The sequence below is a fragment of the Crocodylus siamensis genome, chromosome 4, assembly GCF_052110815.1.
Source record: "Crocodylus siamensis isolate JL-2025a chromosome 4, ASM5211081v1, whole genome shotgun sequence".
In the NCBI taxonomy this organism is placed as follows: domain Eukaryota; kingdom Metazoa; phylum Chordata; order Crocodylia; family Crocodylidae; genus Crocodylus; species Crocodylus siamensis.
Window position 1 is genome coordinate 177,572,452 of NC_143398.1, and position 23,104 is coordinate 177,595,555.

Here is a 23,104-nt window from a genome sequence, read left to right on the forward strand (position 1 = left end):
CACCAATTAGAAATTACCAATAAACTCAGATAGCTGCAATGCCAGTTCTAAGAAATACCTAGATATTTATGATATTGCTAATGCAAAGCTTTTCCTTGCCTTTTTCTTGGTCTAAAAACTTAAGCCATGTTCTCTCATTGGGCTTTACAACATTTTCTTCCTGCTGACAAGTTGAAAATGTAGAATAGATGGTGATTATTTTTTTAATTTACTTTTTCAGTCCTTTAAAGAACCAAAAAAAAACCCACTACCACTTGGAAACAGCACCAGGTGAACCAAAGACATGAAAAGATCCTGAATTGCATTTCAAACGATCTTCAAATACATGGATGTTTGAATTTTCAGGTTTGGTTCAAAATATAAGGGGTCTTGTGTAAAGACAAGTTTAATTTGCAGCTCCTTATTTGTCCACATCTGGTCTGGGGTTTGTCTGAGACCAATTTTTTTATTAAACTTTAAACTACAGATCAGGTTTGATTTCATTCTGGATATACATGTAGTTTGGTTTCTTACCCATAGGACAGATGCTATCTCTTCCTAGTTATTTAGACGTTTATAGGCATTTATACACATGCTCCAGGAGTGGTGGGGGAGAGGGGCACTTTAATTAGAGCAGCTCTCAGAGTTGAACGAACTTTAGTTAAAGTGCCCCCAATGCCATTTTTCAGTGTGGGGACGCTGATATACGAGACCATGGAGTCTCGTATAGTGTGGATGTGTATAGGCGCTCCATGAGACTATCAGTTCCCTTGTTTCTCAACAACTCCTGAATGAGGGAGAATGGGATCAGGAACAAATCAAAGCTTATCAGAGCTCCCATCTATGGGATGTAGGGTAACCACCTATCCCTAATTGGGCAGGACAGTCCTGAAATGTGACCATCAAGTCCTGGTCCCAGGCTGAACAACTCTGGGACAGCACTTGTCCTGGATTCTTAGTATTGTGCAGGGATTCAGGTCTTCCATTTGCTACAGAAAAATGTGGGAAATGGCAGGTTTCCCCTTGCAGGCTGGCACAGTTCCAACCTACAAGGTGCTGTTTGGGCATGGGGCGTGGGATGCAGGGGACACCACATGCATGTGTGTGTGCACACACATGCACATGGCCAGCAAGACAGCCCAAGGCAGTGATGGAGAGCAGCTCCCTATAGGTAAGTCGTTGGGGGAGAGGAGAGGGGAGGAAGGGGCATAGGGGTGGGGGGGTGGAGATTGAGGCCCTCATGATGAGGGAGGGAGTGGGGAAGGGGCTGGAGGTGCTGCTCAGCCAAGGCAAGACTGGGGCCCAGGGTCTGGAGTTGAAGTAGGAATGTACAGCTACAGGGCCCAGCCAGGGAGCAGACCATAGGTGGCTCATCCAGGGGAGCGCGTGCACTCCTGGGGAGAAGCTGTTGCAGAGCTCCCAGAGGCAGCAGCACCAAGCCTCTCCGCCCTCTTGTGCAGGGTCCCATCTGCTGGCCCGCGGAAACTCCCAGGGAAAGGGCAGCACAGTGGGGAGCCCTGAGCCCCGGAGCAGATAGCCTGCATCCTCTGCTGTTCTGTTCAGCTCTGCTCTGGCCGTGCCACCGGGTGGGGGGAGGGAGGTGGGCATGTGTCCTGCCATTCCATTTTGAAAAGGTGGTCACCCTAATGGAGTGGTATTTCACAGCTTGATCCAACAAAAAAGAGTATTACAAGCATTTGACAGAGGTCACTGTTGGAGAAGATGTCACACAAGATGACAGTTAGTTTGTTCTGTCATATCATGAAATGCATAAATCACTGGATATATCTTTTGCAGAATAATCATCTCACACAGCAATCTGTTACATACATATATACTTGTCTAGTTATCATTGCATGTCCAGAAGAGCAGAAAACAGTAAGTGATATCCTATAATCACTGCAAGAGTAAAAGGTAGAAGTTTTGAGGCCTAGACTGAACTCCCAGGTCTTTAAAAACATGTAATGGTATAGTTATTAAAAAAGAAAAACCTAAGATGAAAAACAAGCTGAAATGGACAGAAGGTAATGGAATATTTTCATGAATTTAACATTAAGAATATTAGCGGATGTTCTAAAAAGCAATCTTTCCCCACCAGGACCATCATGGCCATAAGATAATTGACCAGAAGAAAGAAAAGAGACAGACCCTGAGATGGAGCATTGGACAGGTAATTAAAAAAGCTGATTACCCTACACTAATGGCTCCTTCATTGAGTCTGAGTGCTATTATGAAGTAAAATTTCTAAAAATAACAAATCGCTAAGATTTCATGAACTCCATTTTGCCAGCTGCTGCTAAGAAGAACAGAAAAAGAGCTGAAACAGATTGAACTGTAGGTTAGCAATGAAAAGGAAATCAAAAAGTTATTCTCAAGCTGGTGCCAAGTACTGTTGGAGGCGAGCATAAGCCATGTACACTGTACCACAGTGGCCTCTAGTTCTCTAGTGCTACCTCTCTTCTGTTATGGGACAAAGCTAAGAATAAATCTTCTATAGTTCTACTGTTCTTCTATTGTTCTAAGAATAAATGTTCTGCTGTTAAATCTTCACCTGGCCCCCAAATATAGTATAGGTGGGATGAAGCATTCTGTTGTGCTGTGCCATCACAAAAAATGATGTGGGAATATACTGAGGCAGTGGAAAACTGGTCAGTGTGCAAACAACAACACTGCTCAATTACATTCTCCAGTCAGGAATTGGAAAGGAAGATTGCCTACAGCACAATTAAAGCTGAAGTGATGGTTTATTAGGGAGAAAAGAAAGTGAAGAAACTGCAGCAATGCTGAAGTCCTCAAAGTCAGTTTCTTGCAAGACAAAACACTGTGGAAAGGTATATAAATGACATTTTATCACCATGTATTCAAGTGAGATCTGACAGTTAGGTGAATCCTTGTCACTTACTCCAGGTTTCTTTCCAATTCTTCACCTATGTCAAAGATAGGGGTGGATCCAGAGAGGGTGCATTGGTGTGACTGCACCCTCATTTCTGATCCTGAAATGGATCCAGATTCCAGGGTTTTGGGGGTGGGGTCAGTAGCAGCAATTGGTGCTATAGCAGTGATTGCACCCCCCTCCCCACCTCTGACTTCCCCCACTGGGCTGGGCAGATCATGCCAGAGGATCAACAGCTGGAGACTTTTATAAGTCTATGACTTCAGGAGGGTGGACTTCAATGAGGTAAGGAGAATAGTTGGGGAGGCACTAAGGTCCCAGAAGGGAGAGGAGTCAGGTGTCCAAGAAGAGTAGTCGTTCCCCAAGGAGACGATACTCCAAGCCCGAAGGGAGGTAATTCCAACATGGATCAAAGTAGGCGAGAGGGCACAAAAGCCCCACAGCTCACCAAAAGCATATGGGAACATCTCAAAGCTAAAAAGGAGGTGTACACCCAATGGAAGGGAGAGGTCATCACCAGGGAGGACTATACCTCGGTTGCTCGGGGATGCAGAGGGGCAGTCAAGAAGGCCAAGGCGAAGATGGAACTGGAACTCATTTCCCAGATCAAGGACAACAGGAAGTCCTTTTTTTAAATACATAGGGGGTAAAAAGAAGGTATCGGGTAATGTGGGGCCTCTGCAAGGCATGCTAGGAAATCTAGTCGTCGCACCAGACAACAAAGCTAACCTATTTAACAATTTCTTTGCCTTTTTTCTGAGCAGGGACTGGGTCACCCCCCCCCAACTGGGACCCCTGTAGGCCCCAGGGGAGGTGCTCCCAGGCCTAGCATCAGCGAGGACCTAGTCAGGGAACTTCTGGAGGAACTGGACGTATTTAAATCAGCTGGTGCTAATGATCTCCACCCCAGAGTGCTGAGGGAATTAGAAGAGGTCATTGCAGGATCAATGGCACAGCTTTACGAGCACCCATCGTGTTCTGGTGTGGTGCCAGAGGACTGGAAGAGGGCCAAGGTGGTTCCCATCTTCAAAAAAGGGAGGAAGGAGAACCCAGGAAACTATAGGCCAGTTAGTCTTACCTCGATCCTGGGTAACCTTTTTGAGAGAATTATCCTGGCGCATGTCCATGAGGTGCCAGCAGGGGAGATTATCCTTAGGGGCAACCAACATGGGTTCATTAGAGGTAGGTCCTGTCAGACCAACCTAGTGGCCTTCTACAACTAGGTCACAAAATCCTTAGACGCAGGTGTAGCAGTGGACATAGTATTTCTGGACTTTAGGAAGGCCTTCAACATGGTCTCTCACCCCATTCTCATTAAAAAACTAGGGGACTGTGGCATCAACACCTACACAGTCAACTAGCTGGAGGGTCACACTTAGAGCGTGATGGTGGATGGGTCCTATTTGACCTGGAGGGATGTGGGCAGTGGGGTTCCACAGGGCTTGGTCGTTGGGCCTGCACTGTTCAACATCTTCATCAGCAACTTGGACGAGGGGATAAAAAGCACCCTGTTCAAATTCACAGATGACACTAAGAAGTAGGGGGAAGTGGGCACACTAGAAGGAAAGAATATGCTGCAATCAGACCTAGACAGGTTACAGGTGTGGGTGGATGAGAACAGGATGGGCTTCAACACTGACAAGTGCAAGGTGATGCACCTGGGGGGGGAAGAACCAGCAGCATACCTACAGGCTGGGGAACTCCCTTCTCTTCAGTGCAGAGGCAGAAAAGGATCTTGGAGTCATTATTGATGCCAAGATGAACATGGGCCAACAGTGTGGGGATGCGGTCAGGAAGGCCAACTGTACCTTGTCATGCATCTACAGATGCATCTCAAGCAGGTCCAAGCTGGTCATCCTCCCGCTCTATGCAGCACTGGTCAGGCCGCGGCTGGAGTACTGCGTCCAGTTCTGGGCGCCGCACTTCAGGAGGGATGTGGACATCATGGAGAGGGTTCAGAGGAGGGCCACTCACATGATCGGGAGCAGCAGGGCAGGCCCTACGAGGACAGGCTAAAGGACCTGAACCTGTTCAACCTCCACAAGAGAAGGCTGAGGGGGGATCTAGTGGCCATTTACAAAGTAGTCAGAGGGGACCAGCAGGCATTGGTGGGGGAGTCCCTGTTCCCCCGAGCACTACCAGGAGTGACTAGAAATAACACAGTCACAAGCTGGCAGAAGGTAGATTTAGGCTAGACATCAGGAGGTGCTACTTCATTGTCAGGGCAGCTAGCATCTGGAACCAACTTCCAAGAGAAGTGGTACTGGCTCCTACCCTGGGGGTCTTTAAGAGGAGTCTGGATGAACATCTTGCCGGGGTCGTTTGACCCCAATACTCTTTCCTGCCATGGCAGGGGGTCAGACTACCTGGAGGGCTTAGATGTGTCCAAGTCAGTGGGCTCAGATGACCTTCATCCGCAGGTGCTGAGGGAATTGGCTGGCGTCATTGTGGAGGCATTGGGACGGCTGTTCGAGGACTCCTGGTGCTCGGGCCAAGTCCCTGAGGACTGGAAAAGGGCCAATGTGGTCCCTATTTTCAAGAAGGGGAGGAAGGAAGAGCCTGGCAACTACAGGCCAGTCAGCCTCACTTCCATCCTGGGGAAGGTCTTTGAAAAAATTATCAAGGGCTACATTTGTGAGAGCCCTGCAGGGGAAGTGATGTTGAGGGGTAACCAGCATGGGTTCGTGCAAGGCCGATCCTGCCTGACTAACCTGGTCTCTTCCTATGACCAGGTAGCAAAGAGCTTAGATGGGAAGGAGGAAGTCAATGTCATCTTCTTGGACTTCCAGAAGGCCTTCGACACAGTGTCCCACCCAATTCTGGTGGGCAAGCTGAGGGACTGTGGCATTGACAAATGCACAGTAATATGGGTGGCAAACTGGCTCCAGGGGCGCACCCAGAGGGTGATGGTGGACAGGTCAATGTCGACCTGGGAGGGTGTGGGCAGCGGAGTCCCCCAGGGCTCGGTCCTTGGGCCAGTGCTGTTCAACATCTTCATTAGTAACCTGGACGAGGGTGTGGAGAGCACCCTGTTCAAGTTTGCTGATGACACCAAGCTGTGGGGTAAGGTGAATATACTGGCAGGCAGGGACCGCATCCAGGCAGACCTGGATAGGTTAGAGAAGTGGGCGGATCTGAACAGGATGCGGTTCAACAAGGACAAGTGCAGGGTGCTGCACCTGGGGAGAGGGAACCAGCATTATGGTTATAGGTTAGGGGCTGACCCTCTCGGCAGCACAGAGGCAGAGAGGGATCTTGGAGTCAGGATTGACTCCAGGATGAATATGAGTCGCCAATGTGACGAAGCAACAGGCAGAACCAACCGCACTCTGTCATACATCAACAGAGGCATCACTAACAGGTCCAAACAGGTCTTGCTCCCCCACTATGGGGAACATGGGCCGGCAGTGTGGAGAGGCAGTCAGGAAGGCCAACCGCACCTTGGCATGCATCCACAGATGCATCTCGAGCAGGTCCAAGGAGGTGATCCTCCCCCTCTATGCGGCACTGGTCAGGCCGCAGCTGGAGTACTGCGTCCAATTCTGGGTGCCACACTTCAAGAGGGATGTGGACAGCATGGAGAGGGTCCAGAGGAGCGCCACTCGTATGATCAGGGAGCAGCAGGGCAGGCCCTATGAGGAGAGGCTACGGGACCTGAACCTGTTCAGCCTCCACAAGAGAAGGCTGAGGGGGGATCTTGTGGCCTGTTATAAACTAGTCAGGGGGGATCAGCAGGAAATGGGGAAGTCACTGTTTCCCCGAGCACCACCAGGAGTGACCAGGAATAACGGTCACAAGCTGGCAGAGGGTAGATTCAGGTTAGATATCAGGAGGCGCTACTTCATTGTCAGGGCGGCTAGGGTCTGGAACCAGCTTCCAAGAGAAGTGGTGCAGGCTCCTACCCTGGGGGTTTTTAAGAGGAGGTTAGATGAACACCTTGCTGGGGTCGTTTGACCCCAGTACTCTTTCCTGCCATGGTAGGGGGTCGGACTAGATGATCTGCTCAGGTCCCTTCCAACCCTACAAACTATGAAACTATGTGGCACTGGTCAGGCAAGTTCTGGGCACTGCACTTCAGGAAAGATGTGGAGAACCTGGAGAGGGTCCAGAGGAGGCCACTTGTATGGTTGAGGGCCTCCATGGCCAGCCCTATGAGGAGAGGCTGAGGGAACTGAATCTCTTCAGTCTCCGCAAGAGGAGACTGAGGGGGGATCTTGTGGATGCCTACAACCTTATCAGGGGCCAGCAGCAGGGACTCGGGGAAAGTCTGTTCACCAGGGTCCCCCGTGGACTCACCAGGAACAATGGCCACAAGCTGAGGGAGGATAGGTTTAGGTTGGGTATTAGGAAGGACTACTTCACTGTAAGGGTGGCCAGAGCCTGGAATAGGCTTCCCAGAAAGGTGGTGCTCTCACCTTCCCTGGAAATCTTCAAGGTGGATAGGCACCTGGCTGGGGTCTTATGACCTCTGCCACCCCCAGTACTCCTTCCTGCCCATGGCAGGGGGTCAGACTAGATGATCTGTCTAGGTCCCTTCCGACTCACTGATTCTATGATTCTATGACTTGATGATCTTCTCAGGTCCCTTCCGACCCTACCAACTACGAACTATGAAGCACGTAAAAATTCCCCTGTCCCTTCTCTTCCATGCTCAGAGGCATTTCCTTTCCCCTTCTCATCTCCTCTCCTACCATTCCCTCCTCCCCATCACCACCATTGCTGTTGCATCCCTGCTGCCCTTAGGGTAAAGGGAGCTCATGTCCTGCTCTAGCCACACTGCATGCAGGCTAGGTTCAGCCTAAGAAAGGAGCAGGGGCAGTGACACCAGGCAAGCAGGCTTTCTGCTCAGTCTCCTCTGGTGTTCCCCTCCACCTCAAGAGCTGGCACGGGGCAGGGAAACCTCCCCATCCACCAGTGTCATAACTGCTGTTCCAGGCTAAGCCTGGCCCGCATGCAGCCTAGTGGAGCAAAAAAAGGACCTCTCCTCACCCCTGGGACACTGGATTCAGCAACAGCAGCAGGTGGGAGAAAGGGAGGGGAAGGGAATATGCCTGAGCAGGAAATGGAAGTGTGGTGGGGGGGTTCTTAGCTGCTCTGGGGGCTTAAACTCTCCTAACTGCAGCTCCCATGGTGAGGTCTGCCTGCCCCAGTGGGGCAGGTCAGAGGCTGGGAGTAGGGGGTGCAGCCACCCTTGCAGCACAAGTCACTGTTACCACACCCCACTTTGCACCCAAATATACTTCTGATTACATAGGAACTGCCATGTTGCAATCACCAGCCCTTTTGGTTCAATACTCTGTCAGGAAGAGTAGGCAGCAGCCACTGGTTCAGATAAAGGTGTAAGAAACTATGCAGTAGGCAGCTAAGGGTTAAACAGCCCTTAGATGAAGTTTCTTTTCAGCCACTACCAATTAAAATGTGGTTGGAGCTTTGATGCATAAGGATTAATGCGCATTTCAAAGCTGGTTGAGCTTGTCCCCATTTCTATTCTCACTATTGTAACTCTAGTTGTTCTTTATCTTTGGAAGGGTCCCATCACTTCTTTGACTTAATTTCTTGGACTTAAAAATAGTTTGTGGGAATGAGTTCCACAGTTTAAAGCCCACTTTGTGAGAAAAATGGCTTATCTACACCTGCATTTCTCAATCTGTGGGTCGCAAGAATACATGAAAGAGTTGCGAGTAAACTTTAAAAATGGATTCTCCTTTCAAGGAGAAAAACGTGGGAAACCGTGGCTTCTCCCTTGCAGGCTGCCACACACCCACCCCCTAACCCACACGCTGGGGCTGGGGCTGGGGCCTGGGGGCAAGGGGCAGCAGGTCGGGAGTAAAGGGCACTGGGTCAGGACTGGCCACTGATGTTTACAAATATGCCCTGGTTCAAAAAGGTTAAGAACCACTGATCTACACCACCTCCATTTTCAAGCCCAGAAGCTCTTTCAGAAGCATTTCACTGTCTCTCATTCTGTCTGTGCCAAACCCTGGAAATATGAAAACTTAGTTGCCTTAGAGCAGCCCTGAGACCATGTCAAGAAGAATACCTGAGACACAAAGCAGCCCTAGGACATGTGCTCAGCTCTGCTTTAAAACAGCTACACTGTCATTTCCAGAACTTGGAGGAGCAGGAACAAGTGGACTGCATATAATTCACAGTAGTGATCTAGGGCTTGGCTTTTGGTTTTTAATTATAAGAAAGCAACTTGGGACTCAAATGACAGACCTTTTTCCCCCTAGCTCCCTCAGAATTGCCCTTTCTGCCTCAGCAATTTCTTGACATCACCTGCACCTACCCATTTGATCCAGCTTTCAGTCTCCTCTTCCGAGAGTCTTGACACAGTACGAGGCAGATATTTCAGCAGGCCTTCCTTAACACACGAAGATGACAGAGAACCTTCCACCTCCATAAGGGTTGCTATTACATCTGCAATCTGACCTGAACCCTCCACTACTACACAGGGGATTTTACTCTTGACAGCGACATTGATAGCCTAGGAAAACAAAGAAAAAAAAAAAGAACATTTTTTTAGTATAGTTTTATGTAGCCAATAGAGAAACCCACAGCTCCAGTCAGTGCTGTCAACTGTAGCAATGCTGGCCCTTCACAGTGGCTTCCATTTCATAAGATTAGATGGCCATAAATAGTTATATGAGGGCTCAGGGACAGGAATTGGGATACAGGGAATGTAGAACTTGATTAGGAGAATGAGAAAATAACAAAGCATAGTTAACGTCTAAAATAGCTTACAACACAGCCTCCAGAGAGGAAGAAGTAAAAAAAACCCTAGCATTAATGGTCTCCTTGCCTTCTTTGTGAGCTCTGATAAAGCAACATTTGGGTAGCAGGTTCTGACCTAATTTCTGGAGATGTGAGCACTAGACTTTAAAAACAAAATAAAACACATAAGTAGTAAAATATCAGATATTAAACTAATCGGCCTATATATTATTATGTTGTAGCTGTATGTTAGTACATATAACATTTAATATTTAATTTTGTATTCATACTTATATATAATTTTATCATTCCACCTTGCTTTTTAGTTATTTTTGCTAAAGATCAAACTAGTTTTACTCAGGTACTTTCTTAAAGTATAAGGTTGCAGAAACTAAAATGAAAAAGTTATGAATCAATAATGAACTTTGCTACATGGAGTTACTACTTCTAAAGATCACATCTGGGTACTACATGGTATTGACCAATACTCAACAGCAAGTTTTAATTTTTATCTGCCATTAACAGTAGAAATCTATCTAGCGGATGGCAGAAGATAAAAAATACATTAAGACAAATGGACAGCTTCATTACCTAACCACAGCACAGACAGACTGTCCACTGATGAACTAATATTACCCAAAAAAGGCAGTTGTATGAAACAGAAATTAATTTCTGGTGGTCAAAACCGCAAGTATATACATCATATCCTCCAATTGGACAATGGATTTATGACATAAGAAACATACTTTCCAAGCTGATTGGACCAAAGCTGTTTTCCTGGGTGGGACACAGCTAAAATGGAAGTCATAAGTACACCTGTAAGAATTTTTTTTAAATAAAAGAAGTTGAACTAATCAAAGATAAAGGCCATTCTATAGGCATGTATCTCAGATACTGCCAAGTGCTGGCACCAGTAACATCCATCAAGCATGGCAGCAGGAAAATTCTGCAGCATGGAAATAATTATTGTACCTTCTTGGACTGAACTGAAGTTTCATCTACTTCCTGAGACAACCACATTAGCCATGAACTTTAACAAGAACAGAAATATGGACATCTGATCATACCAATAACACTGTTAAGTAATGAGACTGGCATATGCTCTTTCCTGGGTTATATGATCCAGTTACTCCTCTGATTAAGTACCTTATGTATTAGTTTGTCTGCTTTAAAATGAATATTTACAGCATGCTATTTATATTTGATTAGAAATACTGCGTTTTTGATATTTCTGCAAAACATTCCAGTAATTCATATGGTTTGCTTGAGGAACTGCTCTTCATGGTATGTAAAAAGGCAGCCGAAAGAACTGAAGCCAAAAGCTTCAATTTAAATGTCTACAATTGGGCACCTAAAGCAACATGAGCTTTTTCCATGAAATGCATGATAAGGAACAAATATAGATTTAAACATTGAAATAATACTTTCAAACTTAAACTGAAGACTGACTATATTAAAACACCTAACTCATTATGCATATGGACTAAATATTACAAAAAAAATCTGTGAGTGAAGCTTTCCACAGAAATCTAAGAAAAGGATTAGAAAATAATTTAATATTGACAGTGAACCAGAGGCCATCCTTTAATATTTTGCATTTCTGGGTGTGTGTAATGTAAATGAAAAGATTAATCTTGAAATTAATTTTAATTAACTGTCACTTTGATGGTGAGAGAAATGAAAATGCCAATAGTGGGCATTGGTGTTAAAGTCGTGTGATCTTTCCGTCATTATTGGGACTAGCAACTGTGCCTCCTCAGAAGAGGATAAGTCATCATTACCAGGTAGTAGTCAGTGTGGATTTATTTTCTTAAATCGGATATCCTAGTACACATACATTATGATACAGGCTTTGGTTACCTGATGACCTACCATTTTTTCACAGGTCCTCACTCATTCTGGGTCAGCTTCCATTTCCAGGAGCCATCTTCTCCTGCTCCTGATGATTTGACTTCTCTCTATGCCCATACCTCTCCCACGGTTCTGTTCCAGTCTTCCTCCCAGGCTCCTCATCCATATCCCTTCCTCCCTACATATTTCTACCCTCTTTTCGTACACAATCTCAGTCCCCACACCACCCTGCTCTTTGTCAGATCTATTGCCCATCATCTCACTTCCTAATTCCAGTCACACATACTGGCTCCCAAACCCATTCTCATTGTCCAGTCTCCCCTACCTCCTCATCCATTTTCAGGGCTCCCCAACCCTTCCAAGTGATTGCAAGTCCTCTCTTCCGCTTTTCTCCCCAACAACCAGTTCCAGAATCCCCCAGTCCCTAAGTTCAGACAATCTTAGCCTCCTCTCCCCCACCAACTCTTAGGTCCCACCATCTCACTCATCCAATCCCAACCACTTTCTCCCCTCAATGCTGATAACCAAGCTCTTCTCCAGACTACCCTACCTGATTTCTGCCAGTCACAGACAATCCAAACCCTATCTCCTGCAACTCCAGTCTCATCTGGCATCTTGTCCTAACCGCCTTCTTCCCTTCCCTCAGCCTTTAGTCTGCTTTTGTCATTTCCATATTGAAGTCAGGTAGTTTCTTCTTCCACCCTGCCTGGAGACAACAGGAGAGACACCCAGACTTCAAAAGAGAGACTCCCTACCATCCATTCAGGATCCTCGTCCCAGATTCAACATGGCCAGAGCTGCAGCTGCAAGTAAGTCCTGTTTAATTCTAGCCTGGACCATAAGCTGACAGACTTTTGGGGCAATTTATCTGATAAGCTGTAAGTAATTTTTACTGAGAATATGTAAACAGATTTCTTACAGGCAAAATTTGGGCATATTTTCAGAGGAACAGCAAAGGTGTATTTTGCAAAGCATGGAGGCACTCAAGTTCTCAGAGAAAATGGCTACCAAAATTTTCTTTAAGAAAAAAGTAAGTGTTGCAAAATTTCCCCCTTCTCCATGCCCCTTCCCTCCCTCCCCCAAAACACTTCATTCTCAAAACTGTTTTGGCAGAAGACTTAAAGTGATTTTTTTTTTATTTGGATTATTAATATTTGGACAATTAAAAGTATCCATGAAATAGGGTCTTCAAAAGTGCGAGGCAACCTTAATAACTAGGCCATGCCACTAGCCATGTCTGTAATAATTCTAGCAGGGTTACAATTGGGCAAAACATTACATGATACTTTTTGGGAACAGGTCAGACAGAAGAAAAAACTTACTTTCAAAGTTTCCCTCCCTCCTCCTTGGACAAAGCACACAATTGGAATCTTCCCACCATAATTAGAATCTGTAAAGCAAGCCAAAAAGGGAGTCTCAGCTTGCTGAGTCTGTATATTTAAACCTCAAATTACCGTATAGCCCCTCACAATTCTTATGCTTGTTTGTTTTTATCAGATCCAGCATTCAGAGCATCTTCCATACATACTAATATTCACATCTGTTGTTTTTCATTGATTTAGCAAACACAAAATTGTCAGGTTTCATAAGAACACATTCACTACATTTTGCCAAACTAGTATTTGTTTGCATCTGTACATGGGGATGTGCTACTCCATGAGAAACAAAGCAAGACAAATGGGTTTAAAATTTGTATTGCCAACTCCGAGTTCTCTTAATATGAATTTGGGGACTGACTTCAGGTTCTTTTTCTGTCTGCTAGTTTTTGACCTTGAAGAGTTAGGCCTTCAAGAGTCTTTCTGCAAGTCAGAAAGCTAAAAACATAGCTTTCTTTTAAAATAGAGTCTAATCACTACGTGATCACAAAGGTGGGGCTTTAAGACGCAGTCAATTTTTGTGCACACTCTTGCAACTTTATCCCAAATCTCAGTTTAGAGTAAGATTTAAAGTAGGTGTAATAACTTTAAAGGAGGATACACCTTTTGGTGGGGCCCAGATTCTGCATTCTGGGGAAGGATGGAGTTACTTGATTTCTTCAGGTTGGATTTTGGCTGGATCTATTTCACCCACACAGGAAAGTAGGCAGAAGGTTGATCCAACCTACTGCTCTTGCACGCAAGTGCTAGGCCTGTCTAAAAGACATCCCCAGCAATTTTTGAGTGGGAAAAAGTGGAAGAGCTACGTATTCTAAACCATTCCCATTAAAGTAATCAGGAAGAGACAAAGAGTAGGTAGTAAAGGGGTGGGACCATGGCAACAAGGCAAGGGGGGCAGTGGGGAGAGAAATATGTTGTGACCCATAAAGGATTGCAATAATATATTCCCTGATACACAAGGAAAGCAGAAGAGGAATTGCGTTTCAGAACTCTAATGTTTCTCAGAGTTGCTCAGGAGTCAAGGAGTTAGTTTGCCCTACAATAAGGAAAGGATCCAAACTGCAAAATCTGGGTCTGTGATTTTAAATGCACACAAAAAACCAGGGATTAGCTGAATTCATTGGTTTGAATCATTTTACTTGTTGGAGTTACTTGAAAAAAAAAAATCTGTCTGGCTCCAGATTCCAACTCAGCTGCACGCTGAAGTATCCAACTATTTGGGCTTGTGCCCAGTCTTTTCTAAGTCTATCTACAGAGATTTTATAGGTTGTTTTTGTAATATCTGTTTGAAGCAATTAGGGTTACGGGAGGAATTAGACTGAAATGAGGATTAACAAAGAAATTAATTCTACTGATTAGACATGCTCAAAATTTAACTGTAAAACCAGCAATTGTATATAAAGGGCTTTAATTTAATCCAGTAGTTTAATATATTAAACACTAGTTGATAACCAGCAGTATGCCAACTGAAATTAAAATCCTACACTCTTGGGTAAAGAGTTTATGCAGTGCTGTTTTATTGCTTCATTGAATCTATATTTGATAGCATACATTCTATTTTCAGTGAACAATAAGGACTTAATGTCCTTCGAAATCATAGGTTAGCTAATACTAAGCATGTAAACATCACACTATATGCCATTAGTGAACATGATAATCAAGAGGCAACATTCATATTAAAATAAACAGGCAATCAAGGCCTAACGCAACAGCAAACCATACATTCTTCAGGCAAGCCTTGCCTCCTTTTTAATAACACCAGTATTAGGTACACAGGCTGAATTACAAGCAAACAAAAATGAGGGCTGGAAAGGGATATTGTCTAAAAGTTGTTACTTCCTCTGACAGCAGAAGGATGTCTGAGAGAATGAAATCCTATCAATTCAGGAATCTTAGGGAACAGTGCTGGATACACCATTTGATATCCATTCAAATACTTTGACAATGAAATCTCAAATAAAATACTGGATGTATCTATGTTCTACTCATTTATAAAAAGAACATTCTACTTTTAGATGCATAGATGATGATAGTATACTACCAACACCATCACCATGCATCACTGAGGATACACTGTCATAAGCTTATATTTATAATATATTATATTTACAGCCATAAGAAAAAGCTTGTTTACCTCCTTAGAGTTTATCACCCAGCCTTGTACAACATCATCACTAAAATGAAAAGGTTTCAATTTTGAGAAGTGAACTAACCTGGGATAGCACGGTCCGAAATGTATTTTTCTAACTGAGCCCGTAACTTAGCTTCTGTTGCTGGGTATCCATGGGTGCCATTATCAACCAGTAACAGATGGGTATGATTATTGTCCAGGCAATACAGTGGGTCTCTCTTAAGGTCATCCATTATATAGTGAGCTAAATAATACTCCTAGAAAAATAATGATAGAGCTTAAGTGAGAGCTGAAGGAAATGAAATGGAGGCACAGAAATGGTTGCATCTTTCCTACCAATCTTATATTCTTTTACTGTCTATTTTTTAGGAACAAGCATAATTTCAAGCCAAGTCAGACTCCAGACCCATCTAGCTTTGGGTTTTAATCTGAAACAGTGGGCAATACCAACTGTTTTAGAGGAAACTTCAAGAAAACCTGTACGTAACCATGCAATAATCTCTCTACAGGGAAAGGCTTTCCTGTACCTCTGGCAGTTAGTTTGCACTCAGAAGCATTTACACTGATTTTCATTTTCTCTTATCTAATGTAACTGCAAATGTTCTCATTCCTCATGTAACTGTCTAGCATTTTTTTCTTAAATCTTGTTAAATCTAGTTGAAAATTAGGTATTTTTCCCTTTGTTTTAATAATCCTTTGTGAGAGTTTTTATCAAAAGACTTAAGAAAAACCCTATATATAACCTCCCATATACCCACTATTCTGTTAATACACTCTAAAGACACATAGTAGATTAAAGATAAAATAAAACATACTGCTTTATCCCTACTCCCCTTAAACTGAAGCTTGCTATTTTGTTCTGATCAATAGAAGAATATTGATGTATTGCTGAAATGTCCAGTATATGCCAACTCAAAACCACTGTGCACCTCTCAGCTTTCCCCCTCAAACCTCACTCCAAACTCATGCCAATGGCCACCACCAACCAACCAGCCCTAAGTTGGTACCTGGTCATTTAGGCTGAGGACTCAAGAGCAGCCAGACTTAATACTTACCAGACTAATGACTCCCTTGCGTGCTGTTGTCTACAGGAATTGCTTGTCTAATGTGTTTATAGGATTGAATGGACCCTTGACTTCCTTGACAGCCAGGGTATCCTTATGCCACAGCAATCCATGTAGAAATATAAGCTGGAGCAAGCTAACCTAAGTGGAGACATGGAGGCCAGCCCCAGAACTGTGAGAACATGAAGATGGATAAAGCCACCATTTGCCCAATGACCTAGGTCCTGTGGAGTAAAATTCAGCCATACCAAAGAGCCTACCTCCAGCTTCTCATTTCTCATTCAGTGGAATCTTATCTGCAGACATTTTCCAAAATCCAATATGCATTTTGTAAGCTCAGTGCAACTCATTTGAAATATAACCTATTAGTAGATACCAATTATCTTACCGCAAGCTACATAGTTCTGAAGCAAGAAGAGTTCTTAATGGGCCCTCACGTCTAAATAAGACACAGGCTGACAGCATCAGGTTTGGTACAGATAATGAGGCAGATGTAAAAAAGTGCTGCATTTGGCAAACACTGCATTTAGCGTTAATGTAGCTGTCTTGTGACTTAAAGATGCGTTTTATATTGGATCTCCATAACCCCCCTGGAGAGCATGGCATATTTCTTACGTTGTTATCGCTGCTTCTGATCAGAGTTTCTCTGTTGGAAATCATGCCCCAGGCAGCTATGCCGATAGCTACCACATTCTCCTCGGAAGTCCTGCTGATGGTGTTGTCCCTCACCACTTCCCCAATGTATTTCATCAGTCCATAGTGAGTACCTCCTGTAAAAATCCAAGCTCCTGGGGATAGCAGGTACCAAATGAAATTAAATCAACAAACTTAATGAAGAGCATGATAACAGTTCTAGTCTTTATATATTTATACACTTAAGATAAGCAAGCTTCTGATTCTCCCCTGCCCTGCATCCCTTAAAATCATGAACTCCTGTGCTAAGTGGGTGCAACAGACAAACATCCTGAACAAGCACTATTGGGTGTCGATGTTAAGTGACAACACAAAAAGCAAGGCAACAGGGAACTGGGTGTTACCTTAAGGACATGTTACAACTTATCTATCTTCACAGGACTATGGGACAGATTTTAATTGCAATTTTAGATGTGAAGAAGCTGCAAAGAGAAGTCATGAGATTTACCCAAGGCTACAAAGGGCATCCTTGACAAAGCCCAGACTGGCTCCTGACAACTCTCCAAAGCAATTAGCTTGTGTTTGCCTGAATGCACTGGCTAAACAGTCATTAAGACAAAGCTCTACCTCCCTGCTAACTGTTTCCAGCTTTTTTCTTATTCATCAGACTGATTTAGCAGAAGGCTAGCAAAACCAGCTGTTTGAGAGGGTTGCCATGCATGCCAGCTAAAATGCCAGTTACACTCAATGAAACAAATTCTCGGATTTTCCTCCACTGGCTGAAAAACAGGTTACACTGGACAGGTCAACAGGAGATGCTTAACTTTGCATTAGCACAGTTTACTATGAAGTAAGTATGTGCATCTACACATGCACATGCTTACTTCACATTAAAACCCCCTAATCTTGAGGAAATTTGTTACCTGCAAATGCAAGTAGCAAATTTACTCAGGATTAGTAATGATACTGTAGCACTCCTGTAGACACCTGACCGGGAGTAAAATCTGCTCCCAGTCAGCCGTTCACCAGGGGGAGGAAGATAGCTCCCTGCCCCCAAGAGCTCCCAGCTGCCAGGGCAGGTTCTGCTACGGGAACCCAGGTGGGGACTGTGTCCCCCTGCCCTGGCAGCAGAGAGCTCCAAGCCCCCAGCTCCCAGATCGCAACTGGGGATTGGGGCCCTGGGAAACCCTTATCTCCCAGCTCAAGCCCCATGGTCATGGGGCTCAGGCTGGAAGACTCTTATCTCCCAGCCTGAGTTCCAGAGTCATCCGGCTCCAGCTGGGAGACCCTGATCTCCTAGCCCAAGCCTTGCGACCATGGAACTCAGACTGGGACATAAGGATCTCCCAGCCCAAGCCCCATGATCTCAGAGCTGAGGCTGGGAAATAAGCGTCTTCCTGCAGTGGCCCCGCGGTCATGGAGCCAGTGCTGGGAGCTCCCTGCTGGTGTGGGCTGAGTAGCTTGTTCCCCACGCAGCTCTGTGAGCATGGAGCTGTAAGGGTGGGAAAAGAGGGGTGGGAAACAAGCTCCCCAGCCTGATTCCCCCTCCAACTCCACACTCACAGAGCTGGGAAGGGAACAAGCTCCCAAACCCCTGCCCTGAATACCCATGTGGGAGCAATATTCCCCTGCCCTGGCAGAAGGAAGCTTCCACCCCCACTCCCCTATTTGGGACAGTTCCCAGCCAGGCTGCATAGGGAAGCACATGCAGCCTGGAAGTGGCTGGGGACTGTCCTGTTTCATGCAACCCCCAGCCAGCTCCAGGCTGCACATGCAGACTTCCCCACTCAACCTGAGAACTGTCCCTGTTAGAGGCAAGTCCCAGCTCCATGCCCTGATCAGGTAATCAAGGCACGGGGCTTGGAAAGAGCTGCAGCGTTGGTGTGTAGATCCAAGCCCTCTGCCCTGATCCATCAGTGGGGCAGTTAGCTTGCTGCTAGCTGCCCCACCACCGGCAGATTGGGCCGGGGGGCTGGGACCTGCCCCATCCCTGAAACTCTTTCCAAACCCCGTGCCCCTGATTGGGGTGTGAGGGCCAGGAATTCCCTGCTGCCAGGACACCGTTCCCACCCCAGCAGCAGGAAGCCCCCCGGGCCAGGAGACAAGCCTAGAGGCAACTGTCTCCTGGCCCAGTGCTCCCTGCCAGCCCATGGGCTAGCATCCAGGGGGAGCCTGGAGCTCCCCCCCGGTGGTAGCATGGGCCTGTTGCAGGGCTGCAGGAAACTAGGTTCAAGTCTGCTACCTAATCCCTGCATGTGTAGACACCTGCCCAAAAGTGCTTTAAAAAGATTAGCTTATACCAGTATAAGCTTAGCCCAAAGTAAAGTAAATGCATGTATAGATGCACCCACTGGGAATGAATAAAGCCCAGTACTTTAATGTGAGATATTGTAATATTTGTTTTTTTCAGGTATCTTCTGGCACATACCAGTTATTACAATTTAATTTAAAAGTATCAAATATATAAGTGATGGGATATTTAGAACAGGAAAAACCATATCAAAAAAGGCAAGTTTGTCTCAAGATTCATCTCCCCATTTCTCATATAGGAACAACAAAAAAGTCACAACGTTTTTCTTCCTATTAAACCCAGGTTCATTTTGGCACCAACTCATTTTCCTTTTCCATATTAGTTTGTACAGAATAGTTTATCCACTACATGAGCATGCACTTATTTACCCTAGTGGGGGGAAAAAAAAGGAGTAGCTGCAAGACAGCCATTTTTCACCTTTGGACTGGGCAATGAAGATTAGCCTGCTAAATATCTTGCGCATCCGTGGCTTCAGTGCAAAATTTTTTGCTCCCCCTGTGACTGAGATGACAAGGTTGGGAGTTTTCAGGTGCCAGTGCTGAGTCATCAGCTCATAGAGCGTTTCAGAGTCTGTGTCACATGATAAACGTATGTACTTGATGGACAAAGAAGAGAGAACAAAGATAATAATGAATTAGTGCAGTACAAAGGAACAGGCAAGTTCCATTTGCTCTCAGACTAAAGAGTCTGATTCCTCATTTGCTTTAAGCGGTGTGGAGTCACTTATACCAACAAAATGCAAAATAGGTACCAAGTCATTTCTGTTAGGTTATACACCATGATTGGACAGGAGTAAATTACTGTGCAAAATGCAAAGCCACAGAGAAACAAGTTCAAGGACATTTTTGTTATCGTCTGTATTCTCTGTGGTCCCCAGCCCTCCTCCCACAGATCTATACCTCAGGAGCCTTAGGTCCTTTACTCCTGTGAAAGTAATGCATAGGCTCATCTAGAAATCTTCAGCATTCCTTGGCAGACGTCTACACAGGATGGACACTGCCCGCATACCAAACTGTCATACTAGGTTCTATGTTTGCATCACACTTCAATACTTGCATCAACACCATATGTTGAGATATTTTTCTACTCGATAGAAAATGAAAAATTAGCCATTTCTATACCAAATTCACACTAGGTGTGATAAGGCTTTTTGATATCCCTCCCATAACTGACAAAAGATAGTGCACAGAAAGGCTTGGACAGGGAACTATACTTCTCTTCATAGAAGAAACAGAAGTCTAGTCACATGCAAGTTTTCCTTTCATAAAGCATCCTTTTGCTAAGCCGTAACTCAATACTGTGTACTGTGCTGCTTTATTTGAAGTTCATGCTCCAGTCTCAGTGTTAACAGATTGTTAATGCAATTCCCTTCCCAGAAGAGCACATGAGCTGTGGAAGATGTACCTAGGAAAACACCTGGAGCTGAAAGTGTGGACTCTGCAGGCAAAGTCCACAATTCTCCTAGAATTAGGCCAGGTACAGACAGTATACTTTTACCAGCATAAGTGATCAGAAACGAGTCTATAACTGTAACAGAACAGTTCAGCACACGTATGCTGATTTTAAAATGACAGAACCTGGTCTAAGATTTGCCCTCCCCACCCCTACCCCAACAAGGCAACTCTGTGTTCTGTTTGCTACCTTTCTAAACTATGCCATTTACAGAAAACTATATAACTTGAATCAATTCCACCCCAAGCTTTTTGAATGCCTGTACCTAGCCTAACTGAGAGAATTGGGACATTGTAGAGAGAGAAACACTGTATTTGGGAGGCCTTTCAAATACAGAGAATGATTCAGCCTTGCACAGGGATGACTATGACAGCAAACCAGGTCATGGCAGGCTGCATCAGTCCCTGGTTTGGCAGGACATAAGTGAGGCACAAAGGCTGTGGAATCCTCTATCTCAATTTGTACTTAGAGGCTACTGCATATATTTGGACATCTAAGTGAGGTTATAGAGGGCTGGAAAATCTGTGCTTTTCCATTGTCCAAGTCCATGTAATGCAGACAATTTAATAAATGGGATTGAAGAGTTTGCCACATCCTTTCAAGATTTGTACAGCACCTAGCACCATGGTGCCCAGGCTCAGGAATTACGTTTCTAAGCAGCTCCAGAAGAAAAATGATAATTTTTGGATTTTATATTTTGATTTACTGTGCTTCCTTAATTAAAAATACTCCTGTTTCAAATTGCTGACCAGTCCCAAGTACTTGATTCCGTGTCTATAAAAGAACATCTATAAAAGAACTAGATATTGGTGACCAGGGAAGTGCAGACTTTTTCTTAGGACCAGATGAGGGTTGGGAGAATGAAGACTGAGCCAAGAATGTTGTTATTTCAGAAGAGTTTCTCAGGAAAGATTCCTGAACCCAGCCATGATCACTGCCATTGACATCAAGCAGTAAGGTTACAGCGGCAGAGGGGCCGAGCCAGGGAGCTAGTAGTAACCTCTATATTAAGAATGCTATTATAAAAGGATGGTTGCAACTTCTTTTTTAAACACCTTCATTATCTACATCAGGCCTATAATGTTTTGCAGGGAGGATTACTTTAATCTTCTTTTACATGAAGAACTAGAGTCAGATATTCCACCTTCAGTTCTTTTTATAAACTTACCAATGGAAAGACGACTTCCAAGTAGGAAGAAAACTGGTTCAGAAGTTATGTAATAAAGAACATGTGAAGTTGGTCCCTTCATACACAGACATTAAATATTTACCATCTTTTTTCAAAGTAAATTGGGGCCTTTAAAGTAGAGAATGCAAGAATCTAAGTTGTAATACAAGAATAAGCCAACTTGCTACATTGATTTAAGAGAGGATGTGCTTCTGCAGCACTTCAACAAAACAAGTTATGGGTTGCAGTGTTTACAAGCAAACATTTGTGCTGACCAACATGGATCAGTTACAGTATCACATCTTGTGTTGAACTTCCCTCTATCTCTGCTACTTTTCATGTAAAGCATTATTAAGATTAAAGGATAGAACATGTAGCACCTCCTGACTTCAACTGCTTTACTTCAGCTGTCATTGCACTGTATTCTTTTACATTTAATATTTACAAACTGCTGTGGAGACCAGCTGCCTCTGGCTCCATATGCGCCAGCAGCATCCATCACAAGCAGTAGTGGAACCAACAGAGCCCTCAACGGGCTAAGCCTCTCCTTCTTCAATGTCTTCCTCCAACCCTTATTCTGAACATAAACCAGGTATAAAAACTATTCTACCAACCATTCGCTGTGGCTTTAAACTGACTACACCCTTCAGAGAAAACAAAATGAAGGTTGCCTGGAGATATTCTGCACAGCACCATTCTAGAGCAGCAAGATCAAACATAACTCAAACCTTTAAAAAAATTAAAAATAAAGAGTTAAGTTACAAATGAGGGTACCCTTAAACTGTGCCTCCAGCTGCATTCACTGTGCTTGATGTAGCTGTACTAAGGGCCAGAGGATTAGTTGGAGCAGCTTGAAGGAGTAAGGACTGTGAAAAGGAGATTGGAGGTCACTATTCCTCCAAGACGATTACTGTCCTCCTATAGATGTGTATAGCTTTAATTCAGACCTAAATTTTGTTTGTATAGCAGGGTCATTGTTTGAGTGTCAGATAGGTAGATATAGCTCCTGTTTAGTAGTACACCTCAAATAAACCCAAGTTTTGTCTTACTAAAAGAAGTGCTACATACTTTACTCCCGGCATGTTCTGTATTGTCTCCAAAGGCATGACCCAAGAACTTTTATTGGTGTTTACCTGAACAATATTTCCCATTGTTCAGAGATCTGAATTTTGCTGAACACAACTTGCAGAAAGAAACGACGTATTTTGCTGAAGTAATGAATTTTGTTAACTCCGGAAAGGAATGAAGTAACGCTAGACAACCTTATCTCTGAATTGATCATGTTAACTTGAAAAAACAGTTTTGGAAGGTGCTCATGATTATTTGTCAGCTGTGGTATCACATGGACTTGTAGTTGACACATTACAGTGGTCTGCCAAACATAAAAGGATGATGTGAATAACTACGCCTTCCATTCCCCTCTCTACCTAAATACTGTGTTACAGGAGAATGTGGATCATGATCATTCACTGAAATGTTTGAAGCAGGTAACTAATAGAGCCAGTGAGAACAGTGCCAAATGTGGCCTATAT

General features: G+C 44.4%; 1 protein-coding gene across 1 annotated transcript in view; it reads right to left on the reverse strand.

The window, feature by feature from the left end:
* TRPM8 (transient receptor potential cation channel subfamily M member 8) overlaps positions 1-23,104 on the reverse strand; it is a 142,560-nt gene that overhangs the window by 75,663 nt on the left and 43,793 nt on the right. The window contains exons 7-11 of the mRNA XM_090044993.1: positions 19,370-19,547; positions 16,624-16,796; positions 15,027-15,201; positions 12,760-12,827; positions 9,162-9,359 (exon numbers count right to left, since the gene is read on the reverse strand). Coding sequence (XP_089901119.1) covers positions 9,162-9,359; positions 12,760-12,827; positions 15,027-15,201; positions 16,624-16,796; positions 19,370-19,547 — 792 coding nt within the window. The remainder of the gene's footprint in view (positions 1-9,161; positions 9,360-12,759; positions 12,828-15,026; positions 15,202-16,623; positions 16,797-19,369; positions 19,548-23,104) is intronic.